Below are 23,872 nucleotides of genomic sequence, written 5' to 3' on the forward strand. Positions count from 1 at the left end.
CAATCCTGTTTTCCCACTGCCCTTTGTCACATTATATGCTTTCTCTTTTGCTTTTTATGCTATGGCTGACTTCCCCAGTACCATGCTTCTTTTTCGGGATGAAACTCTGTTGTGTTTCTTGAATTACTCCCAGAAATTCCTGCCATTGCTGTTCCGCTGTCTTTCCCACTCTGCTCCTCTCCCAGACAATTCTACCCAGCTCCTTCCTCGTGTCTCTGTAGTTGACTTTTTTTTTCAGCTGTAATACCTGATTCTATCTTCTCCCTCTTAATGTAAGCGAAGGTTCGAATCTGAATCGCACTATTCGGCAGCTTCAGTTGTAAGTTTCCAAAGGGAGTTGGATAAGCACTTAAGCAGAAAAAGAAACACTCTCGGAAATGAAAAGCAGGAGAATGGATATTTAAAAAAAAGTTGGTGGAGAGCGGACTCTGACTTAAAAACCTGGTAAAATACCTCCCCAACCATATAGTGTAATTTCATGTTTAAATTGAAAGCTGCCATGACATAGAAACATTCTGACAGAAAACAAAATCGAGAAGGCTTAAATAATTACATTCGTCAGTCAGGTTTGTAATTGGAAAAAAGTGTCACCTTTGTTATTTAGCAAACAATTCCCAGAATTGTGACTTTGTCAGGAATGGAATACCATTGACACCAACCTATTATTGACATGCTAATTATATAATACAATATTGAGGAGCATTGCCACGGTAGTGTTGCAAGTTTTGCCGTTATGATTTTTGAAAGATACACATTAAGATAAATTGCTGGCATGCGTGCTCATTTCTGGTTAAACCAGCTAACACCCGTACCTGAAACCTTCGCTATCATGGGAACAGCTTAGGAAAGCCGATTAGAGAGACAGCGTTGTCACTGAAATCGCGTCCAGCAGCAAAAGCAGCTCACTTCAACACCAAATCTCCTGGGAGCTTTCTTCCACTTCCATTAAAATCATGAACACACATTGAGAAGGTGAGCTACAAATATGGATGGGATATTTAACAAGGTTGTCTCAGATCCTCACTGCTAACGAGCAAGGTGCTATCAATGAAGCTTTTGTAGAATTTACACATATCTCGTTACCAGCCTGTGTTGCATTTCTTTCATTGTCTCTTGATTCCTTTAACTTGTAGTGAGGCTGAAAAATGTTTGGTTCTTGGTGGAGAGTGACCCTGTTAGTCGTTTTATCTAATTTACTGGCGCATTCAGGTAAGAGATTTTCAGCTCATTTCAACTGAAAAGAACATATAATGTATCATCATAAAATAGTTTATATCTAAATTTGACATTGTTGATGCAGCCAAGAAATTGTATTGTTTTAACAGACATGCATTGAGATCAGTACAAAGCCCCACTGCAAGAATTGAGCACTTTGCCTGGGAGGGTGGTGGAGGCAGAAACCTTCATAACATTGAAGAAGTATTTAGATGTACACGTGATGCCATGGCGTACAAGGCAACAAGCTGCAAAATGGGATTAGAACAGTCAGAGTGATGTCTTTGCTTGTGCACACAGGATGGGCCAAAGGGCCTTTCTCTGTGCTGTAAATCTCTCTGCTTCTATGACACAAGTCATTGAAAGTTGGCACTCTGGTGCAGTGCTGATGCAGTATTGCACAGTCAGAGCTGCTGCCTTTTGGGCCAGACCTTAAAGTGAGGCTTTGTCTGCTCTTTCAGGTGGAATGGAAAGATTCCATTAATCTATTATCAAGAAGAACGGGAGAATTATTCCGAGTGCTCCAGCCAAAGTTTATTCCTCAATCAACACCACACAGAAAAAAAATGTCTCTGGCTTATGTCAGACTGCTGTTTGTGGGAGCACCTTGACAGTTATGGCTGGGCTTCAAAAGTGCCTCAGTGTTTGTAAAGCACTTTGGGAAATCCTGTGCCTGTGAAAAACACATACAGTAAAAGTCTTCAATTTGAGCATCCAAATTGTGCCGAAGTAAATGCAATTTTATTTTTTAAATGCCTCCTTTTTAGTTCTCGGAACAGATTTTCTTTTGTCCCTCGCCTCTCCTGTATCTGGCACAAACTGACTATGAATCATGTCTGAACCTTGACAGTAAGTGTTCTCAGCATATTACTCTGTGGGTTATACCACAACCAAGCCATGTGTTGTCTCCACCCTGAGTCCATTTACCTGGTTTTCTGGCTGGTGATGATCGTGAATGGAAAACCTGGCCGTTTTCCTACTTTTATAGACAGGAAGATCGAGGCTAGCTAACATCACAGTTACCGCCCTGTCTGAAAGCAGGCAGCTCAGTACAGACCCAGGAGAATGAACATGGGACCTTTATATCCTGTATGTCTCTATTATTCACCAAAAAACCTGCTAAAGAAATTCATTTCAGTCAGTTCAAAATGGAAACAGAAGAAAGTGCACTTTCTATTGTACAGATTTAGAGCAGACTTTATAGCAGTTGACTAATATTTATCAGGTTAGAGCATTTAAAAAAAACTATAGTGAAATAAATTCAGGTTGTTTGGTAATCAGTCGACCCTTCATAGGCTGGAGTTCTGATTAAAAGATTCAAAACAATCTCACAAGTTATGTTCTGGTGTTATCTAAAATGCTGCTCATTTATAAGTTCTGCTTATTTTCATTCTAATGATTTTGATAATCATTATAATTACAAATGTTAACAATTTGATGCCATAAATAAATGAACATTTTAAATTAGGCAATTTTGAGTTATTTTGATTACAGGACCTGAGAATTATCAAAATTCTGTGAGTACACTTTAAAATTTAATTTGTCTTTAAAATGTGCTGGAAAATCCCAGCTGGTCTGGCAGCATTCAGAAGAAGAGTCATCTTGAACTTGCAAGATTAGCTCTGCTTCATTCTGCACAGATGTTACCAGATCTGCAGGGTATTTCCAGCACTATTTTTATTTCTAATTAACAGCATCTGCAATATATTTTCCTGCCTAATATAAATTAGTTTAACTGTATTAGCATTTCGGAGTTGTTGAATAAGTTGAGAAATCCAATATGAATGTTTTGTTGTTAGTGATTTGATGCACTTTTTTTCAAAATGTGGCTAGTACTGTGACAATGAGGTATTCTTGATTAACATACACAATTAGACACAAAATATTGAAGAATAGTGTTCTCCAGTGACACCTCAAGCCATACTGTCCTTTTAATCACATAGGATTTTGCAACTTCTACAAATTCTTTGAAGGAGATTGCATTTTCTTACTCTATCAATTCAAAAATCAAATTCTATCTTTATTTAATGCAGCTGTTAATTCTTAATATTTTTTCTGGTGCGGTTGGGGAGTTCCTCATATTTTCTGATTTCATTTGTTATTTTTTAACTCTGTGAATAGCCTTGGTGGTTAAAAATTCAGGCGCTGTAAACTAAATATTCAGAGTGGAAATGCTGCTGTTTACAGTACAATGCGTTAACAACTAGATCAACAGAATGACCATTTAAATTTGTCTGTTTCAGTTGTGTTAAAGACAATATCAAATGAGAGTAGACAACACAAAGGCTCCAGAAGTCTTTCTCGTGGCAACATTCAATCTTCTGTGACTGTGAGCGATGTGCAAATGAAGTATTTGGTTTACAGACAAAAACGATCCTTTTTATTTCCGAATGGTGTTAAACTATGTCCAGAGGAAACAATTTCACAAGCCATTGGCAACTATCTCAAATATTATAAGCTGAGAGGTAAGAAAATTCCCGTTGCCTTTTTAATTTTTCCAAGTCCTCATCAATGACATCTCACTATTGTGTAATACTTTTGCCCATTTCTGAGTCCCTGTCATATTTTGAAAGTTTTAAAAGTTTATTTATTCACAGAAATTATTTAAGAATGATTTGTGCTTTAGTCTTGCAGTTTTTTAAAAATACGTTTTACAGATTAAAAGAACTCTGCTGACACTAACAGCATATATTAGAGCCAGTTGAGTTAGATTGTGAAATGTTGCAAATAGTCTCTTGCAGACTGATTTGATCAGGGTCAAATGAGACTCCATTAAACCAAGATGTCATTTATTCATTCTGTTAACAGCAAGAGATGCTTTGGATAGCAGTAGGAATAGGCCATGCTACACTTCAAGCCTGCTCAATCATTCAATAACATCATGGCTAATCTAAAATAGAAACAGAAAATGCTGGGGAAGATCAGCAAGTCTGTCAGCCCCTGTGGAGAGAGTAATAAAGTGAATGGTTCGAATTCAATGTGATTCTTCTTTGGATCTGAAGTGGACCGGAAGATGATCATTTTAATGCAATTGGCAAATAGGAGGGAGGACCAACTGAAATAGATAGTGAGAGTATCCGGAGCAAAAGACAAAAAGAGTGATAATGGTATTAGAGGAAAGATATAGATGCAGAATGGGTGTTAATAGTATGCTACTGACCTAAATGACCTCTACTTTCATGCCCAACTCTTATATCTCGTGATCTAACTTCATACCCAAATGATTTATGTATTGAATAAACTCATTGACGTGAGATGCCATAGCTCCTGGAATAGAGGATTCCAAAATTCACCACCCTCTTCATCACAGTCCTGAATATTGAACCACTTACCTTCCATTGCCTAGCCAAAGGAAACAGTCTCTCAGTATCTATCCCGTCAGAAGTCTTCATCAGTATGAAGAGCAAATGCTCGAAACATTGACTCTCCTGCTCCTCGAATGATGCCTGACTCACTGTGCTTTTCCAGCACCACACTTTTTGATTCTGATCTCCAACATCTGCAGTCTCCTATGCATCCTGTCAAGCCTGCCAGAATTTTACATATTGCAAGGAGACAGCATTTTAGTTTTCTAAATTCCAATGATAATGGGTTATTAATTTCTCCTCATAGGACATCCCTCCCAACATTGTTTAAGTTCGCACTTTGAATAAGCCAGCTACTACCTCCTTTTTTAATGTTTCTAATGATGAGTCACTGATTCTGAAGTAGTCAGAAGTTATCCCTCTCACTGAGTTAGGTATATAGAGAGAGATATATAGAGGCACCTAGCCTGTGTACATGGCTGTGCAGCAGCTTAGAAGTCACTGTGGTTGGACAAAATATTTTAATGGAGTTCTACATTGACAAAGCTGGTCATGAACTGTAAACCTCCAGGCACAGATAAATGGCCAATTAACCCACCAGCTGACTGATGATGAAGAATTATACCAAGCTCAATATATTAACTCAGTTTATCTCTGCACAGATGCTGCCAGACCAATTCAGTTCCTTTAACATTCTCTTTTGTTTGTTTGAGACTGATGAGGAAGCTTTGCTCAGTGGAGCATATCTCAAAAACAAAGTCAGACAGAATCAGAAGTCTAACTAGGAAAAAGTTAATAAATCTAATTTGTAGAGATAATGCGATGTACTTTTCAATATCCCTGTTGCTAAGGAGGCTTCTGTGATTAGTAAAGTTAAAGTGAGATTTAATTACCTCTGTTATTCTGCATGATCAGTCGTGTAAACAAATGAAACAAAACCACAAAATTCAGGAAAAGCTCAGCAGGTCTGGCAGCAGCTGTAAAGAGAAATCAGAGTTAGCGTTTTCAGGTCCAGGACTATGGACCCAAAACATTCACTCTGCTTTCTCTGCACAGATGCTGCCAGACCTGCTGAGCTTTTCTAGAAATTTCTGTTTTTGTTTCTGATTTACAGCATCTGCAGTTCTTCTGGTTTTTATATAAAATAAAATGAAATGGCTTAACAGTTTATACCTGGCCTGGCCTACTAATTGCTTATGTCCATCTTCAGAGTAATTGAAGAAGGGCATATATGAAAGCTATACCATCATAGGTTTGGTTCATAGGGAGATTTGATGTCATTTCACTCAGGTTGTTCTGTAGTATCAGGTAAAACTATAGTATAATTATATTATTATCATTACGTTGAGTAGGCACAGTCCTGAATGTAAGCTGCTCAGATTGCTTACAGAGGGGCTTACTATTACTGTATGTGAAAGAACCTTCCATGCAGTTGCAAATTATTATTTTTATTTATTTATTCATAGTATATAGTTAGCCTGTGGCAATGTTTGTAGAGGAATAAGACAGGGCTATTTTCTGGATCTACAGATTGGAAGAAGCAAAAATGGCCCTTAGTAGAGTGATATGCTCTTGTCGGATGTGGGAGTTTGGGGAAGTTTACGTGTCACTGAGGATTATATCTGCAATAAATGCCATTGGTTGTGAATCCTATCAGATTGAATGGAACGGTTGGAGTGACAGTTAGAGGCAATGAGCAATTTACAAGAGCAAGGGGGTGTGATGGATGGAAGTTATAGGAAAGGAGAAATGTCACAGCTACAGTCAACAAAGACTTTGGAGTGCAGGTTCATAGTTCCTTGAACGTGGAGTCGCAGGTAGAGAGGATAGTGAAGAAGGTGTTTGGTATGCTTTTCTTTATTTGTCAGAGTATTGAGTACAGGAGTTGGGAGATCATGTTGTGGCTGCACAGGACATCGGTTCGGCCACTTTTGGAATATTGTGTGCAATTCTGGTCTCCTTCCCATCGGAAAGATGTTGTGAAACTTGAAAGGATTCAGAAAAGATTTACAAGGATGTTGCCAGGGTTGGAGGATTTGAGCTATAGGGAGAGGTTGAATAGGCTAGGGCTGTTTTCCCTGGAGCATTGGAGGCTGAGGGTGTTTTGGAGAAAATGTAGAGAATCACCAGGATTCACAGAGAGTTCTTCAAGAAGTAGGTCTTTTATTTGCAAACAAAAAACCGTGACACTGAGAAAGCAGATTCTCGAATGCCCACAAATCTCAAGATCCGTGGATGTTTATTTTTTTTTAAATCATGTTTCTGTTAGCTTATCAGCATGTCCAACTATATTAATCAAAGTACCTCACTCCAGCTACACAATAAACCAGTGATATTAGTTCCCATTATCTCTAAATTTGTACATTCTAATTAATGTTATTCTAATGTCATGGTTAGATATTTAGTGTCAACGTTTTGCAACAGTGGTCTTTCATTCCAGACCCTATTTAACATTTTCCTAATGTCATGATTAGATATTTATTATCACCTCTGCTACAGTGATCTTCTATTCCAGACTAACCTGTCATGATTAGATGTTTAGCTATTCCATCAATTACAATAGTGTCCTGTCTCAAGCCAACTCTACTAACTATTAATTAGATATTTAATGTCATGTCCCAAATATTTATGGTCCCAATCTTGTCATAATGATACTTAACAGGGAAACTTACTTTACTAATTGTGTTATCTCATCTCACCATAGGGACCCTTTCAGCCTCAACCTTACTCTGCTAATTGGTGTTAGAGCATTCCACTATTCTTATCCCATCCTGCCTTCCACAGACTCCTTGCAACAGATTGCCAGTGGTCTTCATGCTTTAACTCTTCCCATACTTTCATGCTCTTTATTTTCCATAAGGGACGACCTTATAGAGGTTTATAAAATCATGAGGGTCATGAATAGGGTTAATAGAGAAGGTGCTTTCTCTGGGATGAGGGAGTCCAGAACTAGAGGGCATAGGTTTAGAGTGAGGGGAAAGATATAAAAGAGACCTAAAGGGCAAATCTTTCACGCAAAGGGTGGCGTGTGTGTGGGATGGGCTACCAGAGGAAGTTGTGGAGACTGGTACAATTGCAACATTTAAAAGGCACCTGGATGGGTATATGAATAGGAAGGGTTTACAGGGATATGGGCCAGTTGCTGGCAAGTGGGACTACATTGGGTTGGGATAGCTGATCAGCATGGATGAGTCTGTTTCCATGCTGTACATCTCTATGACTATGACTCTATTTGTGGGATGTGGGTGTTGCTGACTGGCCAGCATTTATTGCCCGTCCCTTAGTTGCCCTTGTGAAGATGCTGGTGAGCTGCCTTCTTGAACTGCTGTGGGTTGACCACGAATGCCATGAGGGAAGAATTCCAGGATTTTGACCCAGTGACGGTAAAGGAATGGTGATATATTTCCAAGTCAGGATGTTGAGTGGCTTGAAGGAGAACTTGAAGGTGGTGGTTGCCCTTGTCCCTCCAGACGGAAGTGGTCATGGGTTTGGAAGGTGCAGTTTGAGGATCTTTGGTGAAGCGTTGGTGGTGGAGGGAGTGGATGTTTGTGGATGTGGTGCCATTCAAGTGGCTGCTTTATCCTGGACGGTGTCAAGCTGCTTGAGTGTACTTGGGACTGCGCTCCTCCAGGCAAGTGGGGAGTAATCCATCCCACTCCTGACTTGTACGTTGTAGATAGTGAGCAGGCTTTGGGGAGTCAGGAGGTGTGTTCTTAGTCTCTGACCTGCTCTTGTAGCCACTGTGTTTATATGGTGAGTCCAGTTGAGTTTCTGATCAATGAGAACCCTCATAATGTTGAGGTGGGGGTGGGGGGGTGAAATCATAATGAAACCAAATAACTGTTTGTCTTTACTCATTACATTTGGCGAAGATTTAGACTTTATAACAATATGAATTGAACATGCATTGTTGTAAATTCCAGTGAAATTCATTAATTTTCATATGATAATGGTGTACAGGGGCAAATTCTGTGTGTTCTAATCGAATTTATATTTATTCCCTAAAAGCCTTCTACTTGATTTCCATCTTGTATATAAAATAAAACAACAAAGCCAGTATGAGAGATTATGCAAGATCCTGCTAAATACACAAGATACACAGACATTGTAACAGTATCACAGCCTATGAACTTGTTCAGAACTTGAGTACAGACAGTAGCATGCTGATGCAAAATTACCCTATCCCCATTGATTCTGATGTCGGCAACATGTAAATCTCATGCTGCCTCCTAAAGTAGATCGTTGTAGTTTGCTGTCAGTTATCGGCTTATTCTTGATTGGTTGTGTGTCTGAACAAGAAACACAAAGTCATGGGTTCAAGCTGCGATGGATTAAAGGTAGCTCATTCTGCTCAGTGCCATCTGGCACTTCTTAAAGGAGGTGCATTGCAGCTAAAGGAAGTTCTGGAAGTCTTTTCAAAGGGAAGTCTTTATCACAGTGAATGCTCAAAATTGGCTGGCAATGGGCTCCAAGACCTTCCAACTGGCCTTGGTGCTGAAGCTGGTGAGGAAGAAAGCTGTCATCTATCCACAGGTGGCCTGGAGTTCCTCCAGACTAACGTTGTGAAGTTTGTAGGTCCAGGCAATACCAATAGTCTAGCCCCAAGGACCTGGATGCAGTGCTGCAATAGGCTCAATTACCTTACACCAGTCATGTAGGTCATGTAACTTCAAGCATCACCTGCCACTTCACTTCTAACTTCCCACGACTGTAAAATGCATCACATCACCATCATTCACCTATCAATGACTTCTATCAATCACAATTTATAGCTCACATTCATGGCTCTGCTTACCCTCACATTCTCAACACTGCTGCAAGCCTCACACCTTACAGTTTATACAGACTGCCAGCTATTCAACCATGTCAGCCAGAACATATAAACACATTGCATCTCATTCATTGATGCAATTCCCTCTCTGTTGCATGACAAAGGAATTCATTACCTGAAGCAGTGGCCTGTATTCTGGGAGGGCAATATGACTGCTTGTCCTCACCTCAGTGGAGGAGATAGAAGCTGTTATCATTAGAAAAGCCAAGGCTATGGCCTTGGCAAGTTGTGAGGCTGACAATCTGAAAGCTGACAGTATTGTCATACCTAATACTGCTTTACACATTTCATTTCTCAGTTAATGTAAGCATTCATTTCTTGCTTCTTCCCTCCCCCCAATCCTATCTGTGTGCTGCTGCCTCCTGTTGGATATCCAATTGTAACCTGGTCTGTCAATGGTGAAAAAACAAGAGGTGGGCTGCAAGATGATGCAGAAGAAATACTGTCACATGTTCATAGTCACCAGCCCAGATGCTCTAAATTTGTTAGAGAATGGCTTAAAAGTGGAACCTGCATGTGGGAAGACATTGGGCACAAGTGGTCGACAGCCAGATAACAATGGTCATGTCACCAGAGGCTGTGGGCATACATGATCAGTTTGGCTGCAGAGGGTTCAAATGAAGGCTTGAATGTAGCAGGCAGCAGAACAAGGCTGATGAGTCTGGAAGTTGAGATTATGGTGCTGGAAAAGCACAACAGGTCAGGCAGCATCTGAGGAGCAGGAGAGTCGATATTTTGGGCATAATGCTTTCATCAGGAATGACCTGATGAAAAGCTTATGCCTGAAATGTTGGTTCTCCTGCTCCTTGGATGCTGCCTGACTTGCTGTGCTTTTCCAGCAACACACTCTCGGCTCTGATCTCCAGCATCTGCTGTCCTCACTTTCTACTACCTCATGAATCTGAAAGTCCACAAGGAAGCCCATAATTAATATCTCAGAGTATGGAGGAGTCTAGCTCCAACTTGGCACACAACTTTGTGTTGAGCTTCCTGCTCATCCTCACCAACATTGCAGATAAACTTGAGAATTTAATCAGAGTATAGCATCAGGCTCATAGAATCATAGAATCCTGACAGTGTGTGTTTCCAATGCAGTACAAGCAGAAGTGATAAAATCCATTCAATCTAATTAATTGTTAGTAGGCATAGTGACTCTGTGAACTTTAAAGAACATGTCATTTTGTTAATGAACCTGAACAAGGGCCAAGCAGTTAGTGATAAGGGAGGTGGTATATGGGTCTACAACATTAAATTGACTGGCGCTTTATTAGCTCTTCTGCACAAGTCCTTTAATGATACCGAGATTCAAATCATATTGCTAATGAGGACACCTGGAACTTTTGTTCAAGGGCTGCTGGAGGGCATCGTTAATTGTTGATTTCAAGATCATAGAACAGAGGTCTGTTGTCTAAACTGAGTGGGACTAAAGGAACCTGACATTTTCTATTGAACTGCATTCTCCATATTCAACACCTCTTGTAGGCAGTCCCTCAGGATTGGGGGTGACTTGCTTTCCCTCCAGTTTGATGGGCTCTGAGAAGTTCAGTATGTGCTCTGCAGACTCTGCTGCAGGTCAGGCAGGTGGTGTTGGAGAGGTTTGGTAGGTTTGTTGATTGGTAGTTTGTGTGATCCCTCCAAAGCCTCGTCTACCCCTCTGTACTTTCCTGATGAAGTCCGTCGATAAATTCAGTGCATTGCTGAAAGGATCTCCTCCATTTTGATTGGTCAAAAGCTGGGATTTCCCTTGCGTCGGCGAGTATGTTTGACCTTGTCCTTAGAACATTTCAGCTGACGTCCTGGAAGTCTCCTGCTGCAAGTCAATTCCAAATAGAACAGTTTCTCTGGGCACCTTGTGTTAGTCCTACAAAGGAACATGACCCATCCCCAATCAGCAGAGCTGACTTTGATTGATTAGTGCCTTAATAATCAACACCACCAACTGATTAAGATGCTGCTCAATAGATGCATGTCTATTATGTGGTTAGACTGATGATAGTTACAGACTGAAGCCTTTCAGAGTTTGAATGTTACTTCCATGAAGGAGGACTTGGTATCTGCTCTTCATCTGGTAGGGATTCAAATTTGCCTTTATCAGATGTCTAATGGGTATTTATTAGTGGATTTTTTGGGGGGAGGCTGTGGGGTCTCTTTGTGATCAGGGTTGTTCCCAGATGCTACATTTGCAAACAGAAGGTTGGATCGAAGAAACCGTCCAGAGCAGAAATAATAATCTGAGCTGTACATTGCATCATCCAGGCACTGGGGGACCTTAACTTTGCTTTAGATGGTTACATTCATGTAATACTAAGTGCACATTTAAAGTTTGTTTACCAATTGTTGTTGCCAAGTTGCCCTTCTGAGTTTTGGGAGAGTCTGTATACTTGCTGGTGAGCAAATCTTTTTAAATTCTCCGTGTGTCTGTTTGCAGCCTATTAAGCATGCTGAGAGATTTCTACAACTGTTAGATATCAAGCCAATCTTAAAAAGACAAACACACACACTCCAATCTCCAATGCATGTCACTATTAAAATTGAATTTACATCTCCTATAGCTTCTCAAGTTTGAGCATTTTTTGTTGTGAATTTATGAAAATGTTTGAGAGTCACCAGATGTCCTCCTTGCTGTTTACGTTTCTTAGTGTGCCAGGAGGCAGTATGGGAAGCATTCAAAACGTTCTGGGACAGACTACCTGCACGCCATGAACATGAAGCCTGGATGAATGTGTGTGATCAAGGAATCATAAATATTTTTGACATTGGTGTAAACTTTAGCCAATCAGACGAATACCAAGCCTTGATGAAGGAGGTAATTCTCGTATTGTAATTGACATGTAACATCCTTCTATAATTAATTGGATTATTCTTCTGTCAGATAACTCTTGTTTTCTCTCCCTCACAATTTCTCCTTCGCGTTTTCCACCAGCACATTTCCTGCTTAATTTTTCCTTTACATTTTCTCCATCCCAATTGTATAAAGACAGTGACTCATGCTAACATGTAGGTCCACTGGCAGCAGTCACCCACCAGTTCTTTGTCCAATTGGTTATTCCTCAAGTGTGGACCTGGCGAGTGATTGGGGTGGTGGTGGTGGTGGGGTGTGTCCTGTTATTTGGCTGTGTTCTCCTTTGACATTTACACACACTTGCTTCCAGCAGGGGACACTGGAAGACAATCAGTGGTAGGCAGTTTGCCTGCTTTTGTCTTCTCCAGCTAAAAGTCATAGATGTAAATTATAATACCCTTAGCACCACCCCATCACAGATCATGTCATTCGACATAGACAGGGATCCAGATTAATATTTTCCTGGTCTGCAGAACTCTCAGTTGTATTCACCTTTTAATCTACAGCATGTATTGTAAATGTGGGAGAACACAATTCTACACAACATTGTCTTAAATTGGTATGAAAACTTGCTTATATGCTTCTCAGGAGAGTCTGAATTTTATAGGAACGTTTGACTCATTTTCTGAAAGAGGCCAGCTGGCGTGGTATACCTATAGTCCATTCTCTTAAGATGGCTGCATTTTTATGCATATTCAGAGCACTAGCAAATAAACTACATGTAAAGTGGCACAAATGGGATGTCAGGTTAGGTGGCATTTATCATTGATCCCTATGAACATGGAAATAGACTTGGAATTAAACACGTGTTTACATGATTCTGTTTCTTTCTCTCTCTCTGCACCTGCTCTGATTATGACTAACACTGCCAAAACAAAATTTTTGTTCACTAAATGCAGGAACTGGCCAGATCAGGACAGTTTTGCAATTAGGTTCCTCGTCCAAACCAACTACAGGAGAGTGATAAGAATTTATAAGTGTATAATATAAGCAGCTACGACTGTACAATTGTTACTCTCCCATTAAACATCATCAAAATGACTTATTTCACTGCCAATATTCTTAAATATGCTTCATACAACAGATGTTTTTATAATTCTGCTAAAAAGAAATTACACCATCCTTATGGTATGCTTTGTGGAGTTTTGGATGTCAAGAGCATTCTATTTCTAAACAGGCACACAGTGAGTTTGGAAACATAATGAAGTATTTCCCTTGTATGGAGTCACTGAGATGGTTATTCATAGTAACCTAATGACTCATATAAGTAGAGCTTTCTTTGCCCTGAATTACCCCTGAATTTAATGCTACCACACTAATAGCTATTTTGAAAAGGGTTAGCCATTTGCAAAGACAAGTATTCAGTATTTCATTTCTTTTGTTCTTCGAGTTGTAGACGTCACCAAGCCCTCATTACTTATGCATACTTAATCTCCTTTATCAGAATGGCTTAGTAGGCCATTTCAGAGTCACCAGATTACTACGGGTCTGAGGTCACTTATACGCGCACATATGGCTGGAAGATTTGTTTCCCTCAAAGGCAGTAGTGAACAAGATTTTTCTTTAAAAAAACCAACATCAAAGATAGTTTCATGGACTGGAATCTTATAGGAGCCTGCATGGTGCAGGCTATGGTGAAAGATGTGACAGAATCATGTGAGAAGTCCCATTTCCACATCACAAGGAACTTTAATTTCTGGATGTTGAGGAGAGATTCTCCCTTGGCAGTGGTGGGTTGCCTATTAAGGGGATTATTTCTTGTTCACCTCTTGATTAACTGTGAATCTCATCTCCATAATATGCAGCTTCTTATCTCACCATCTGCTACAAGTAAACTAGATACTTGACTTGGTAGTTGGAACAGGTACCTGGCAAGTTCTGCTTATTGCTGGCTGCAGAGAGCTTCCATGTTGGTTCCCAGCCAACAGCGTGTCAGGGACAATGGGTACCAGCCACATGCACTCCATATCCGTGGACATTGGCTTCCTTTTTGTGGCAGCCTCTTAATAATTCTTGTGACACACCTTCGATCCACCTACAGTATCTTTCTGCACTTTGAGGCACTTCTGCACTTAGGGCGGCACGGTGGCACAGTGGTTAGCACTGCTGCCTCACAGCGCCTGAGACCCGGGTTCAATTCCTGCCTCAGGTGACAGACTGTGTGGAGTTTGCACATTCTCCCTGTGTCTGCGTGGGTTTCCTCCGGGTGCTCCGGTTTCCTCCCACAGTTCAAAGATGTGCGGGTTAGGTGAATTGGCCATGCTAAATTGCCCGTAGTGTTAGGTTAGGGGTATGGGTGGGTTGCGCTTCGGCGGGTCGGTGTGGACTTGTTGGGCCGAAGGGCCTGTTTCCACACTGTAAGTAATCTAATCTTGATGCTGTATCTCTGGGCATCATTGCAAGCTGCAACTCAGGGACATGCACTGGTTCATGGACTGGACCAGGCTGCATCTCTGGGCTATGCAATTGCTCTGTCAATGCTCACTCACTTGGAGCCTACCCGGATGCTCATAGTGTCCCTGCCTTGCTTTTTTGTTTTGCAACTTGTCCCTCAGCCACAGATAGGAGGTTCACAGTATTACTGCATTGGTTGCTGTTTAGACCAAACCAAAAAACCAGGAAGCTTTTCATGGTTGTCAGCAGTCCTCATCAAGTCAAGAATGTTAGCCTTCAGTCAGGGGGGTCTTGGTGGAGTAAGTCAAGGGCAACCTCCATTATCATGCTAGGAGCTTGGACATGGTCAGTCAGTGGCTTGGGGTGGTCAGAATCAGGATCCTCTCTTAAGGAGTTGAGTGTAGGGTAGCCCACTAATTGACTTGGCTTCTTCTGCCCTATTATGAGCTGTTTCAACATGGAATAAGCGAGAGGCAGGTAGTAAGAGAGATGAATGTGACTGGCATAGTTGTTGCTGTTTGTGCAAGTGGTGGGGTGTACCCAAACAAATGAGTAAGTAGGCAGAGTGCATGCAGGGTTAGCAGTGGCAGTGGGTGACAGTGGGTGAGGAAAGTTACTGTCGGCAATATAGCGAGAATTGTAGAGTATGAGTCTTGATAAGAGGTGGGCACTGTAGAGATTGAATGAATGTTCGCTATCAGAGAAAAGATGGTGATATGTGACCCAGTGGAGTGGAGGAGGACATTGCCTTTCTTCCTATAGCACTGAGCATTCCTCCAGTTAAGACTGTATGAGTTGCCTCAGGCCTTGCTGGCAATGTCTGCTGTTGTGGCAGCTCTAGACGGATGGTACTTGTCCGGGTGCACACCCTGCACAGATGGTAGGGGTGCCTGTAAATTCCAGGATATCCTATGGCATGGTAAGAGGGGGCAGAAATCAGACAGGAGAGACACCATGGGGTGGGTAGGCAATTAATGAGGAGTTTGATTAAAAAAGACATCAAAATAAAATCATTGGACCATGTGGTGATGAACCCTTCAAAAACACTTGCCGCAAATCAGATTTAGCCAATGTCCCAAACATCATCATCACAAACCCCAGGGATATCCTGTCCCCCTGGCAGGACAGATATAGCAGAGTGGCAGCACAGTTAGATTCATTGAGGGGGAATTGGTCTAAGAGTCTTTTACATTTGACTCTAGACTCCAGAAGTCTAATAGCACCAGGTCAAATATGGGCAAGGAAACCTGGTGATTTTCACAAACTGACTCCTCCTATCAGCTCAATCACTACTCCTCCATGTTGAAGTATTGAGAGTGTGTTGCTGGAAAAGCACAGCAGGTCAGGCAACATCCGGGGAGCAGGAGAATCAATGTTTCAGGCGTAAGCCCTTCATCAGGAATGAGTCTTCTCATTCCTGATGAAGGGCTTATGCCTGAAACTTTGATTCTCTTGCTCCTTAAATGCTGCCTGACCTGCTGTGCTTTTCCAGCACCAGACTCTTGACTCTGATCTCCAACATCTGCAGTCCTCACTTTTACCTCCATGTTGAACACCGCCTAGAGGAAGACTGAGGATGACAAGTCGCAGACTTGGGGGACTTCAATGTCCATTACAATTTGTGCCTTGGCAGCAGCATTATTGACTAGGATGGCCAGGTCCTAAAGGACATAGCTGCCAGACTGGGTATGCAATAGGTGGTGAGGGAACTAACAAGAGAAATGAAACATAGTTGACCTGTTCCTTAATAAACTGCCTGCCACAAATGCATCTGTCCATGAGTGTATCAGTGAGGATGGCCACTTTGCTGTCCATATGGATAAGTCGTCCCAACTTCATACTGAAAATACCTTACATCATGCTATGTGATGCTATCACTGTGCTAAATGGGATTGACTTCAAACAGATTTAGCAATGCAAGCTTGGGCAGACATGAGCTGCAATTCAACACAATCTACAATCTCATGGAATGTCATATCCCCACTCAACCATTATCATCAAGCTAGGTGATCAAACTGTTTGAAGGCCTATCAAAATTTCAATTGTGTTTTTTTTAACCTTTGCGGTTCTTCAATTCTACCCACACCAATTCTATACCATCTGACTCTATTTCATTTCTTACTATTGATTTAATTTCATTTCTTACTAATAAGGCAACCTCACCGCCTCTGCCCATCTGTGTATCTTTCCAATTGGATGCAAAGAGACTTGGGAGTTCTAGTCCAGGATTCTCTCAAGGTAGACTTGTAGGTTGAGTCAGTAGTTAGGAAGGCAAATGCAATGATGGCATTTATTTTGAGAGGACTTGAGTATAAAAGCGGGGACATACTTCTGAGGCTCTATAATGCTCTAATAAGGCCATGTTTGGTGTATTGTGTGCAGTTTTGGTCCCCATATCTCAGGAAGGATGTACTAGCCCTTGATTGTGTTCAGAGGAGATTCACGAGAATGGTTCCAGAAATGAAAAGCTTAACATATGAGGAACATTTGAGGACACTGGACCTATACTCGATAAATTTAAGAAGGATGCGGGGGAATCTAATTGAAATTTACAGAATACTGAATGGCCTGGACAGAATGGATGTTGGGAAGATGTTTCCATTGGTAGGAGAGGCTAGGACCCGAGGGCACAGCCTTAGAGTAAAGGGAAGACCTTTTAGAATGGAGATACGGAGAAACTTCTTCAGCCAGAGAGTACGAATCTATGGAATTCACTACCACAGGTCAGGTCATTGAGTATTTTTAAGACAGAGGTAGATAGGTTCTTGATTAGTAAAAAGTGAGGTCTGCAGATGCTGGAGATCAGAGCTGAAAATGTGTTGCTGGTTAAAGCACAGCAAGTCAGGCAGCATCCAAGGAACAGGAAATTCAACGTTTCGGGCCAGAGCCCTTCACTATTCCTGATGAAGGGCTCTGGCCCGAAACGTTGAATTTCCTGTTCCTTGGATGCTGCCTGACTTGCTGTGCTTTAACCAGCAACACATTTTCAGCCCAGGTTCTTCATTACAAAGGGAATCAAAGGTTAGGGGGAGAAAATGAGAGAATTGCATTGAGAAACTTAACCACGATTGAATGGCAGAGCAGATGCGATGGGCTAATTTCTGCTCCTATGTCTTATAGTCTTATTGTTCAGTAGAAAGTGCAGGAGGGCATGCCGGGAGTAGCACCAGGCATATCTAAAAATGAGATGTCAACCTGGTAAGCCACTAAACAGAACCACTTACATGCCAATAAGCATAAGCAACAAGTGACAGACAGAACTAAGTGTTTCCACAACAAACTGATAGATCTAAGCCCTGCGGTTCTGTTCACACTGAAACGTGAATGGCAGTAGACACTTAAACAACTCACTGGAGGAGGAGGTTCCACAAATTATCCCCATTCCCAGCATTGGAAGAGCCCAACGCTCATTGCCAAAGATTAAGCTGGTGTTTACAACAATCTTCAGACTGAAGTACCAAGTGGATGATTCACCTCGATTTCCTCAGTGATCCCTAGTATCACAGATGCCAGAATTCAGTCACATGATATAATGAAATGGTTGGAAACACTGGGTACTGCAAAGTCTATGGGTCCTAACATCATTCTGGCAATAGTACTGAAGACTTGTGCTTCAGAACTTGCCACACCCTAGCCTCCAGTACAGTTACAACACTGGCAATTATCCAACAATGTGGAAAATAATAAAGTATGTTCTAGACATAAAAAGCTGGACAAATTCAACCCAGTCAATTGCTGCTCCATCAGTTTACTCTTGATCGTCTGTAAAATAATGGAAGATGTCATCAACAGTGCTATCAAGCAGCACCTGCTCAACAATAACTGCTCAGTGACACCCAGTTTGGGTTTCACCAGGGCTACTCAGCTCTTGACCTCATTTTATTGGGTTGGTTCAAATTTGGACAAACGAGCTGAATTCCAGAGGCGAGATAAGAGCAATTGCACTTGATATCAAGGTTGCATTTTACAAAACTGGAATCAATGTGGATCGGGGAAAACTCTCCACTGGTTGAACTAATCCTGACACAAAGGAAGATGTAGTTATTGGAGGTCAGTCTTCATTTCCAGGACATCCGTGCAGGAGTTCCTCAGGAAAGTGTCCTAGGCTCAAAATATTCAGTTGCTTCATCAATGGCCTTCCCTGCAACCAAAGATCAGACATAGGGCATTTCACCAGTGATTGCACATTATTCAGCACAACTCAAAACTCCTCAGATACTGAAACAGTTCATGTGGAAATGTGACAAGATCTGGACAATATTCAGGCTTGTGCTGTGCTGACAAGTGGCAAAAAAATTATTCATGTTATAAGAGTACTAGGCAATGACTATTTCCAGGTGCAGAGAATCTAACCATCAGCCCCTGACATTCAAAGGCATTACCATCATTGCTTCCTCACACTATCAATGTTCTAGGGCTTACCATTGATGAGAAATTGAACTAGATGAGCCATATAAATACAATGGCGACAAGAGCAGGCCAGAGGCTAGGAATATTGTCATGTGTAATTCACCTCCTGACATCCAATACCTGTTCACCATCTACAATGCATAAGTCAAAGGCATGTTGGAATATTTCCCACTTGCCAGGATAAGTGTAGTTCCAACAACACTCAAAAAAACTTGATACCATCCAGGACAAAACAGCCTATTTGGCACCACATCCACAAAAATACATTCCCTTCACCATTGGTGCTCAATTGCACAGTATGCACCATTGTCAAGATGCACTCCAGAAATTCAATTTAGCTCCTTTGACCCTTGACATCTATCATTTACATATACAAGGGAAGCTGAAGCATTGGAACACCACCATCTGCAAGTTTCCCTCCAAGCCACATACGTTCTGACTTGGAAATTTAACACCGTTCCTAATGCTGTTGGTTCAAAATCCTGCAACTCCCAACCTACTCACATTGTGGGTGTACCTACAACAAATGGACCGCAGTGATTCAAGAATACATCTCTGCACCACCACCTCATGTGCTTAAGTGGAAAATTAGATGTTGTTTCTTCAGCTTATGTTGGGCTTCAATAGAGCACTGCAGTAAGCTGAGGACAGAAATGTTAGTGTCACAGTTGTCCACTGCTTTCTCAAAGGATATTTTATTACTCTAATACCAGCTAGTGTTGTTATAACTAAGATCACCAATGATCCTACTCCATTAGACAATTACTTCCATAAAAGTGTGGAAGTATTTTTGCCAAAGTGACCATGGATTTGACCTGTTTCATGCTTGTCATTGTTTGACCATATGCTCTTACTTTAACTTTGTGATTTAACATAGACTTCTTTGCTTTTGAATAGTTTTAAAAGATATTCTATTTTTATTCTGTTAGTAATTTCCCTGTTTGGTCAAGTTTCTCTATTTGTCCAGTTCAATTTCTCTGCCGTCATTAGCTATCTTGTCATTGTGGAATCTGGAACCACAGTTAAATTTTCAGCAAACCTGACTAAATGTAATCTAATAGGATTGTGATTATGGTCACTCAGATGTTCCCAACGTGAGGGTCTGATACTGCAATAGTGTCACCACCAAAAGCAAAACTAATTGCAAAATTACCTTTACCTTCTTTATAAGAGGAATTGCAGGGAGGAGGTATGCAGAAAGAAAATGGCAGTGAATTCAACCCAAATATCTGAATTCAAAATGAAATTAGTGAAGCAAAAGCTTGTTCACTGTTTGGATGTTTTACATAAAACTCACAAGGTGAATTACTGGCTAGTTAACCTCAATTAGGACAACATAATATAACTATTGTAAAAAGTGAGGTCTGCAGATGCTGGAGATCAGAGCTGAAAATGTGTTGCTGGTTAAAGCAGCATCCAAGGAACAGGAAATTCGACGTTTCGGGCCAGAGCCCTTCATCAGGATATGTATATTTTTACGCCATTCTAATGAGAAGTTTATTTTCTCCCCAGAAATTATCTCTACAGACAGAAATAGTGAGCAGGTCAGTAGATTACTATAAAACACATTTTCCATCGTTATATTGCAACATTGAAATTAGAGATTAATTAACTTAGAAAAATTAACAATATTTAATTTTTCTTGCAAGTTCAAGTAATGAAGACTTGTGCATGTAAGTTTATATTTCACTTTTGAGTTCAGAATATACAGAAACGATGCATAGAATTTAAATATTTTTCTTAAAAATGTATATATTGAAACTTAAAACTTGCATTTCGTTATAGTGTTAAAATTGCACTGTGCGATATCTGATAAAAAATGTGCTTGGCTTAAATATTTCACCCAAATGTTTTAACACATACAGTAATTCATGCAAAACAAAATGGGCTATTACCTTTGCCAAAAAATATTGCCCATGATTTTCCGCGTGTCTGCAAATTGTTAAACAAGGTACAATCTTTCTCCTAGTGTAGAGACCACCCCAATCATGAATGCAACTTCAACTGAAAGCTCCACACGAGAAGGTTTGTGCACTTATTTTTAAATAGCTTTTTATTTTATTAAGTATTGAGACCTATAACAGTCAAAATAAATTTCAGTGGGGTTGAGTTTCATAGGAGGAGGCACATATTAGTATAAGCACTAAGACCCACTAACCCATGCACTTTGCTATTTACCTTGTGGACAATTTTAGAGACAGGAAGAGGTTGCTTGATTTACCTGAGAATGATAGACTCTTGACCTATAACTGGGCACCTTAATTGGCAAGGGAAGTTGAAATTTATTGTCAACCTCTTCCTAGCAGAACCTGTCAATTTCTGAGATGAAGGCTCAGTCTACTACCCCCGAAAGAACTTAAGGTGCCACAATTGTAAGCATAAGAACATAAGAAATAGGAATAGGAGTAGGTCATCTTGCCCATTGAGCCTGCTCCACCATTCAATTAGATCATGGCTGATCTTTTCGTAGACTCAGTTCCAGTTACATGTTGGCTCGCTGCATCCCTTAATTCCTTCACTTTTCAAAATTCTATTTTTGCCTTAAAAACATTCAACAAGGTAGTCTCAAATGTTTCACTGGACAGAGAATTCCACAGCTTCACAACCATTTGGATGAAGAAGTTCCTCCTCAGCTCAGTCCTAAATCTGGTCCCTTTTGTTTTGAGACTATACCCTTAGTTTTAGTTTCACCCACCAGTGGAAACAAACTCCCTGCTTCCATCTTATCTATTCCCTTCATATTTTATATATTTCTACCAGAATCCCCCCTTATTCTTCTAAATTTCAATGTACAGTCCCAGTCTACTCAGTGTCTCCTCATAAGGAAACAATCTCACTTCCAGAATCAACCGAGTGAACCTCCTCTGCACCCTCTCCTGTACATCCTTTCTCATGTAAGGACTCCAAAACTATACACAGTACTCCAGGTGTGGCCTCATCAGAACCCTGCACAGCTGTAGTATAACCTCCATCCATCTAGCAATGAAGGACAATATTCTATTTGCCTTCTTAATTACCTGCTGCACCTGCAACCTTTTATGAGTCACGCACAAGGACACCCAGTCCCTCTTCACAGCAGCATGCTGCAATCTTTCACTATTTACATAATAGTCCATTTTGCTGTTATTCCTACCAAGATGGATGACTTCACATTTACTAACACCGTACTCCATCTTCTAGACCCTTGCTCACTCAGACAGCCTATCTACATTCCTCTGCAGACTTTGTGTTCTCTGCACACTTCGCTCTACAGCCACATTTATCAGCTCCATTAACGATTCACATAAAGAGACCAATAATGCATTCAAGATTTTTGATGATAGAAAGCTAGTAAGGATATAAGCTGTGAGGAGGACAAACAAGATTGCAAAGAGTTCATTTGGAGCATTATGTGGGGAAGTGCGATGTTATTTACTTTGGTAGAAAGAATAGAGAAGCAGAACATCTTTTTAAAGATGTTAAACCTCTACGTGCTGATATATAGAATGACTAGGTGTATTCTAACACAAAGTTAACATGCAGATACAGCAAGTAATTAGGATTAATGACATACATTGCATAGGGGTTGGAATAGCATGATAATGAAACTTTCTTACAATTGTGAAGGGCTGGGGTGAGACCATGCTCGGAGTACAACATGTAGTTTAAGGTTCCCTATTGCAAGAGAGATATGCTTGCCTTGGAGGGGTGATACAATTAGGGTTCACTCGATTGGTTTCTAGGATGAGAAGGGTGCCCTATGTTGGGAGTTGAGCCCTGGGCCTATAATTTGTGGAATAGAGAAGAATAAGAGATGATCTCATTTAAACAAACAAGATTCTGAAAGTTAGTTGCTGAAAGATTTCTTCTTTGGCTGAGGGATTGAATGCACTGAGGCAGAGTTTCAGGATAAAGCTAGATGATTTAAGACTGAGATAAGGTTAAATTCCTTCACTCAGAGGGTTGTGAATCTTTGTATTGTTTATTGCAGTGTTATGGGTGTTCTAGCATTGAATATATTTATGGCATATAGTCTTAGACCAAGAATCAAGATTGCTGACTATACTTATGACATGGTTTGGGCAGTATTGCTATAATCGTCTACCATTTTGGATCTCCTCTGTGTCAGAGTTTTTTCCAAATAAAAAAATGAAAGAACTGAAGATGATGTAAATCAAAACCAGAACAGAAATTGCTGGCAGCATCTGTGGAGAGAAATCAGAATTAACATTTCGGGTTGAGTGGCCCTTTCTCAGAACTGATGGTAGCTAGGAAACAGTTGTTTCTTATGCAGAGGATAGAGTTAGAGGGAGGGGTCTAAGGAGCAAATAACAAGTTGATGCAGAGCCCAAAGAGAAAGAAAAAACTGTTGGACAAACAAAGGAGTGGATAACAGTCAGCCGAGGAGAATGAATTACTGCTAATAGGGACTGTTAATGGCTAACAATAGGTGGTGTGAAATAGCAGACCATAGGTGGCACGATGGCTCAGTGGTTAGCACTGCTGCCTCACAGCGCCAGGGACCCAGGTTAGATTCCGGCATTGGGCGACTGTGTCTGTGTGGAGTTTGTACATTCTCCCCGTGCTTGCATGGGTTTCCTAGGTGCTCCGGTTTCCTCCCAAAATCCAAAGATATGTAAATTAATTGCCCATAGTGTCCAGGGCTGTGTTGGCTAGGTGCATTAGTCAGGGTAAATATAGGGGAATGTGTCTGGGTGGGTTACTCTTCAGAGAGTCGGTGTGGACTTGTTGGGCCAAAGGGCCTGTTTCCACACTGTAGGGATTCTAGTTCTGATGTCATAACAAGGCCTGGGTTGAGGAAAGTGTGGGGAGGGTGGTCAAGCCCTAAAATTGTTGAACTCGATATTGTGTGCAGAATCAGAAGTTGCTGGAAAA

At 40.9% G+C, this 23,872-nt stretch overlaps 1 protein-coding gene and 1 long non-coding RNA gene across 2 annotated transcripts in view; both read left to right on the forward strand.

Moving 5' to 3' along the window:
- Nucleotides 1-885: 885 nt before the first annotated feature.
- Nucleotides 886-3,520, forward strand: LOC132820892 (uncharacterized). Its single transcript, XR_009645254.1, has 3 exons — nucleotides 886-972; nucleotides 1,134-1,209; nucleotides 3,459-3,520. It is a non-coding gene; the product is annotated as an uncharacterized LOC132820892 (long non-coding RNA).
- A 39-nt stretch (nucleotides 3,521-3,559) lies between these two features.
- Nucleotides 3,560-23,872, forward strand: part of impg2a (interphotoreceptor matrix proteoglycan 2a) — an 83,131-nt gene continuing 62,818 nt past the window's right edge. Inside the window, exons 1-5 of the mRNA XM_060832817.1 lie at nucleotides 3,560-3,680; nucleotides 11,991-12,157; nucleotides 20,510-20,541; nucleotides 20,647-20,670; nucleotides 20,967-21,022. Of these exons, the coding sequence (XP_060688800.1) occupies nucleotides 3,560-3,680; nucleotides 11,991-12,157; nucleotides 20,510-20,541; nucleotides 20,647-20,670; nucleotides 20,967-21,022 (400 nt within the window). The remainder of the gene's footprint in view (nucleotides 3,681-11,990; nucleotides 12,158-20,509; nucleotides 20,542-20,646; nucleotides 20,671-20,966; nucleotides 21,023-23,872) is intronic.

This window comes from Hemiscyllium ocellatum, chromosome 12 (assembly GCF_020745735.1).
Source record: "Hemiscyllium ocellatum isolate sHemOce1 chromosome 12, sHemOce1.pat.X.cur, whole genome shotgun sequence".
Taxonomy (NCBI): domain Eukaryota; kingdom Metazoa; phylum Chordata; class Chondrichthyes; order Orectolobiformes; family Hemiscylliidae; genus Hemiscyllium; species Hemiscyllium ocellatum.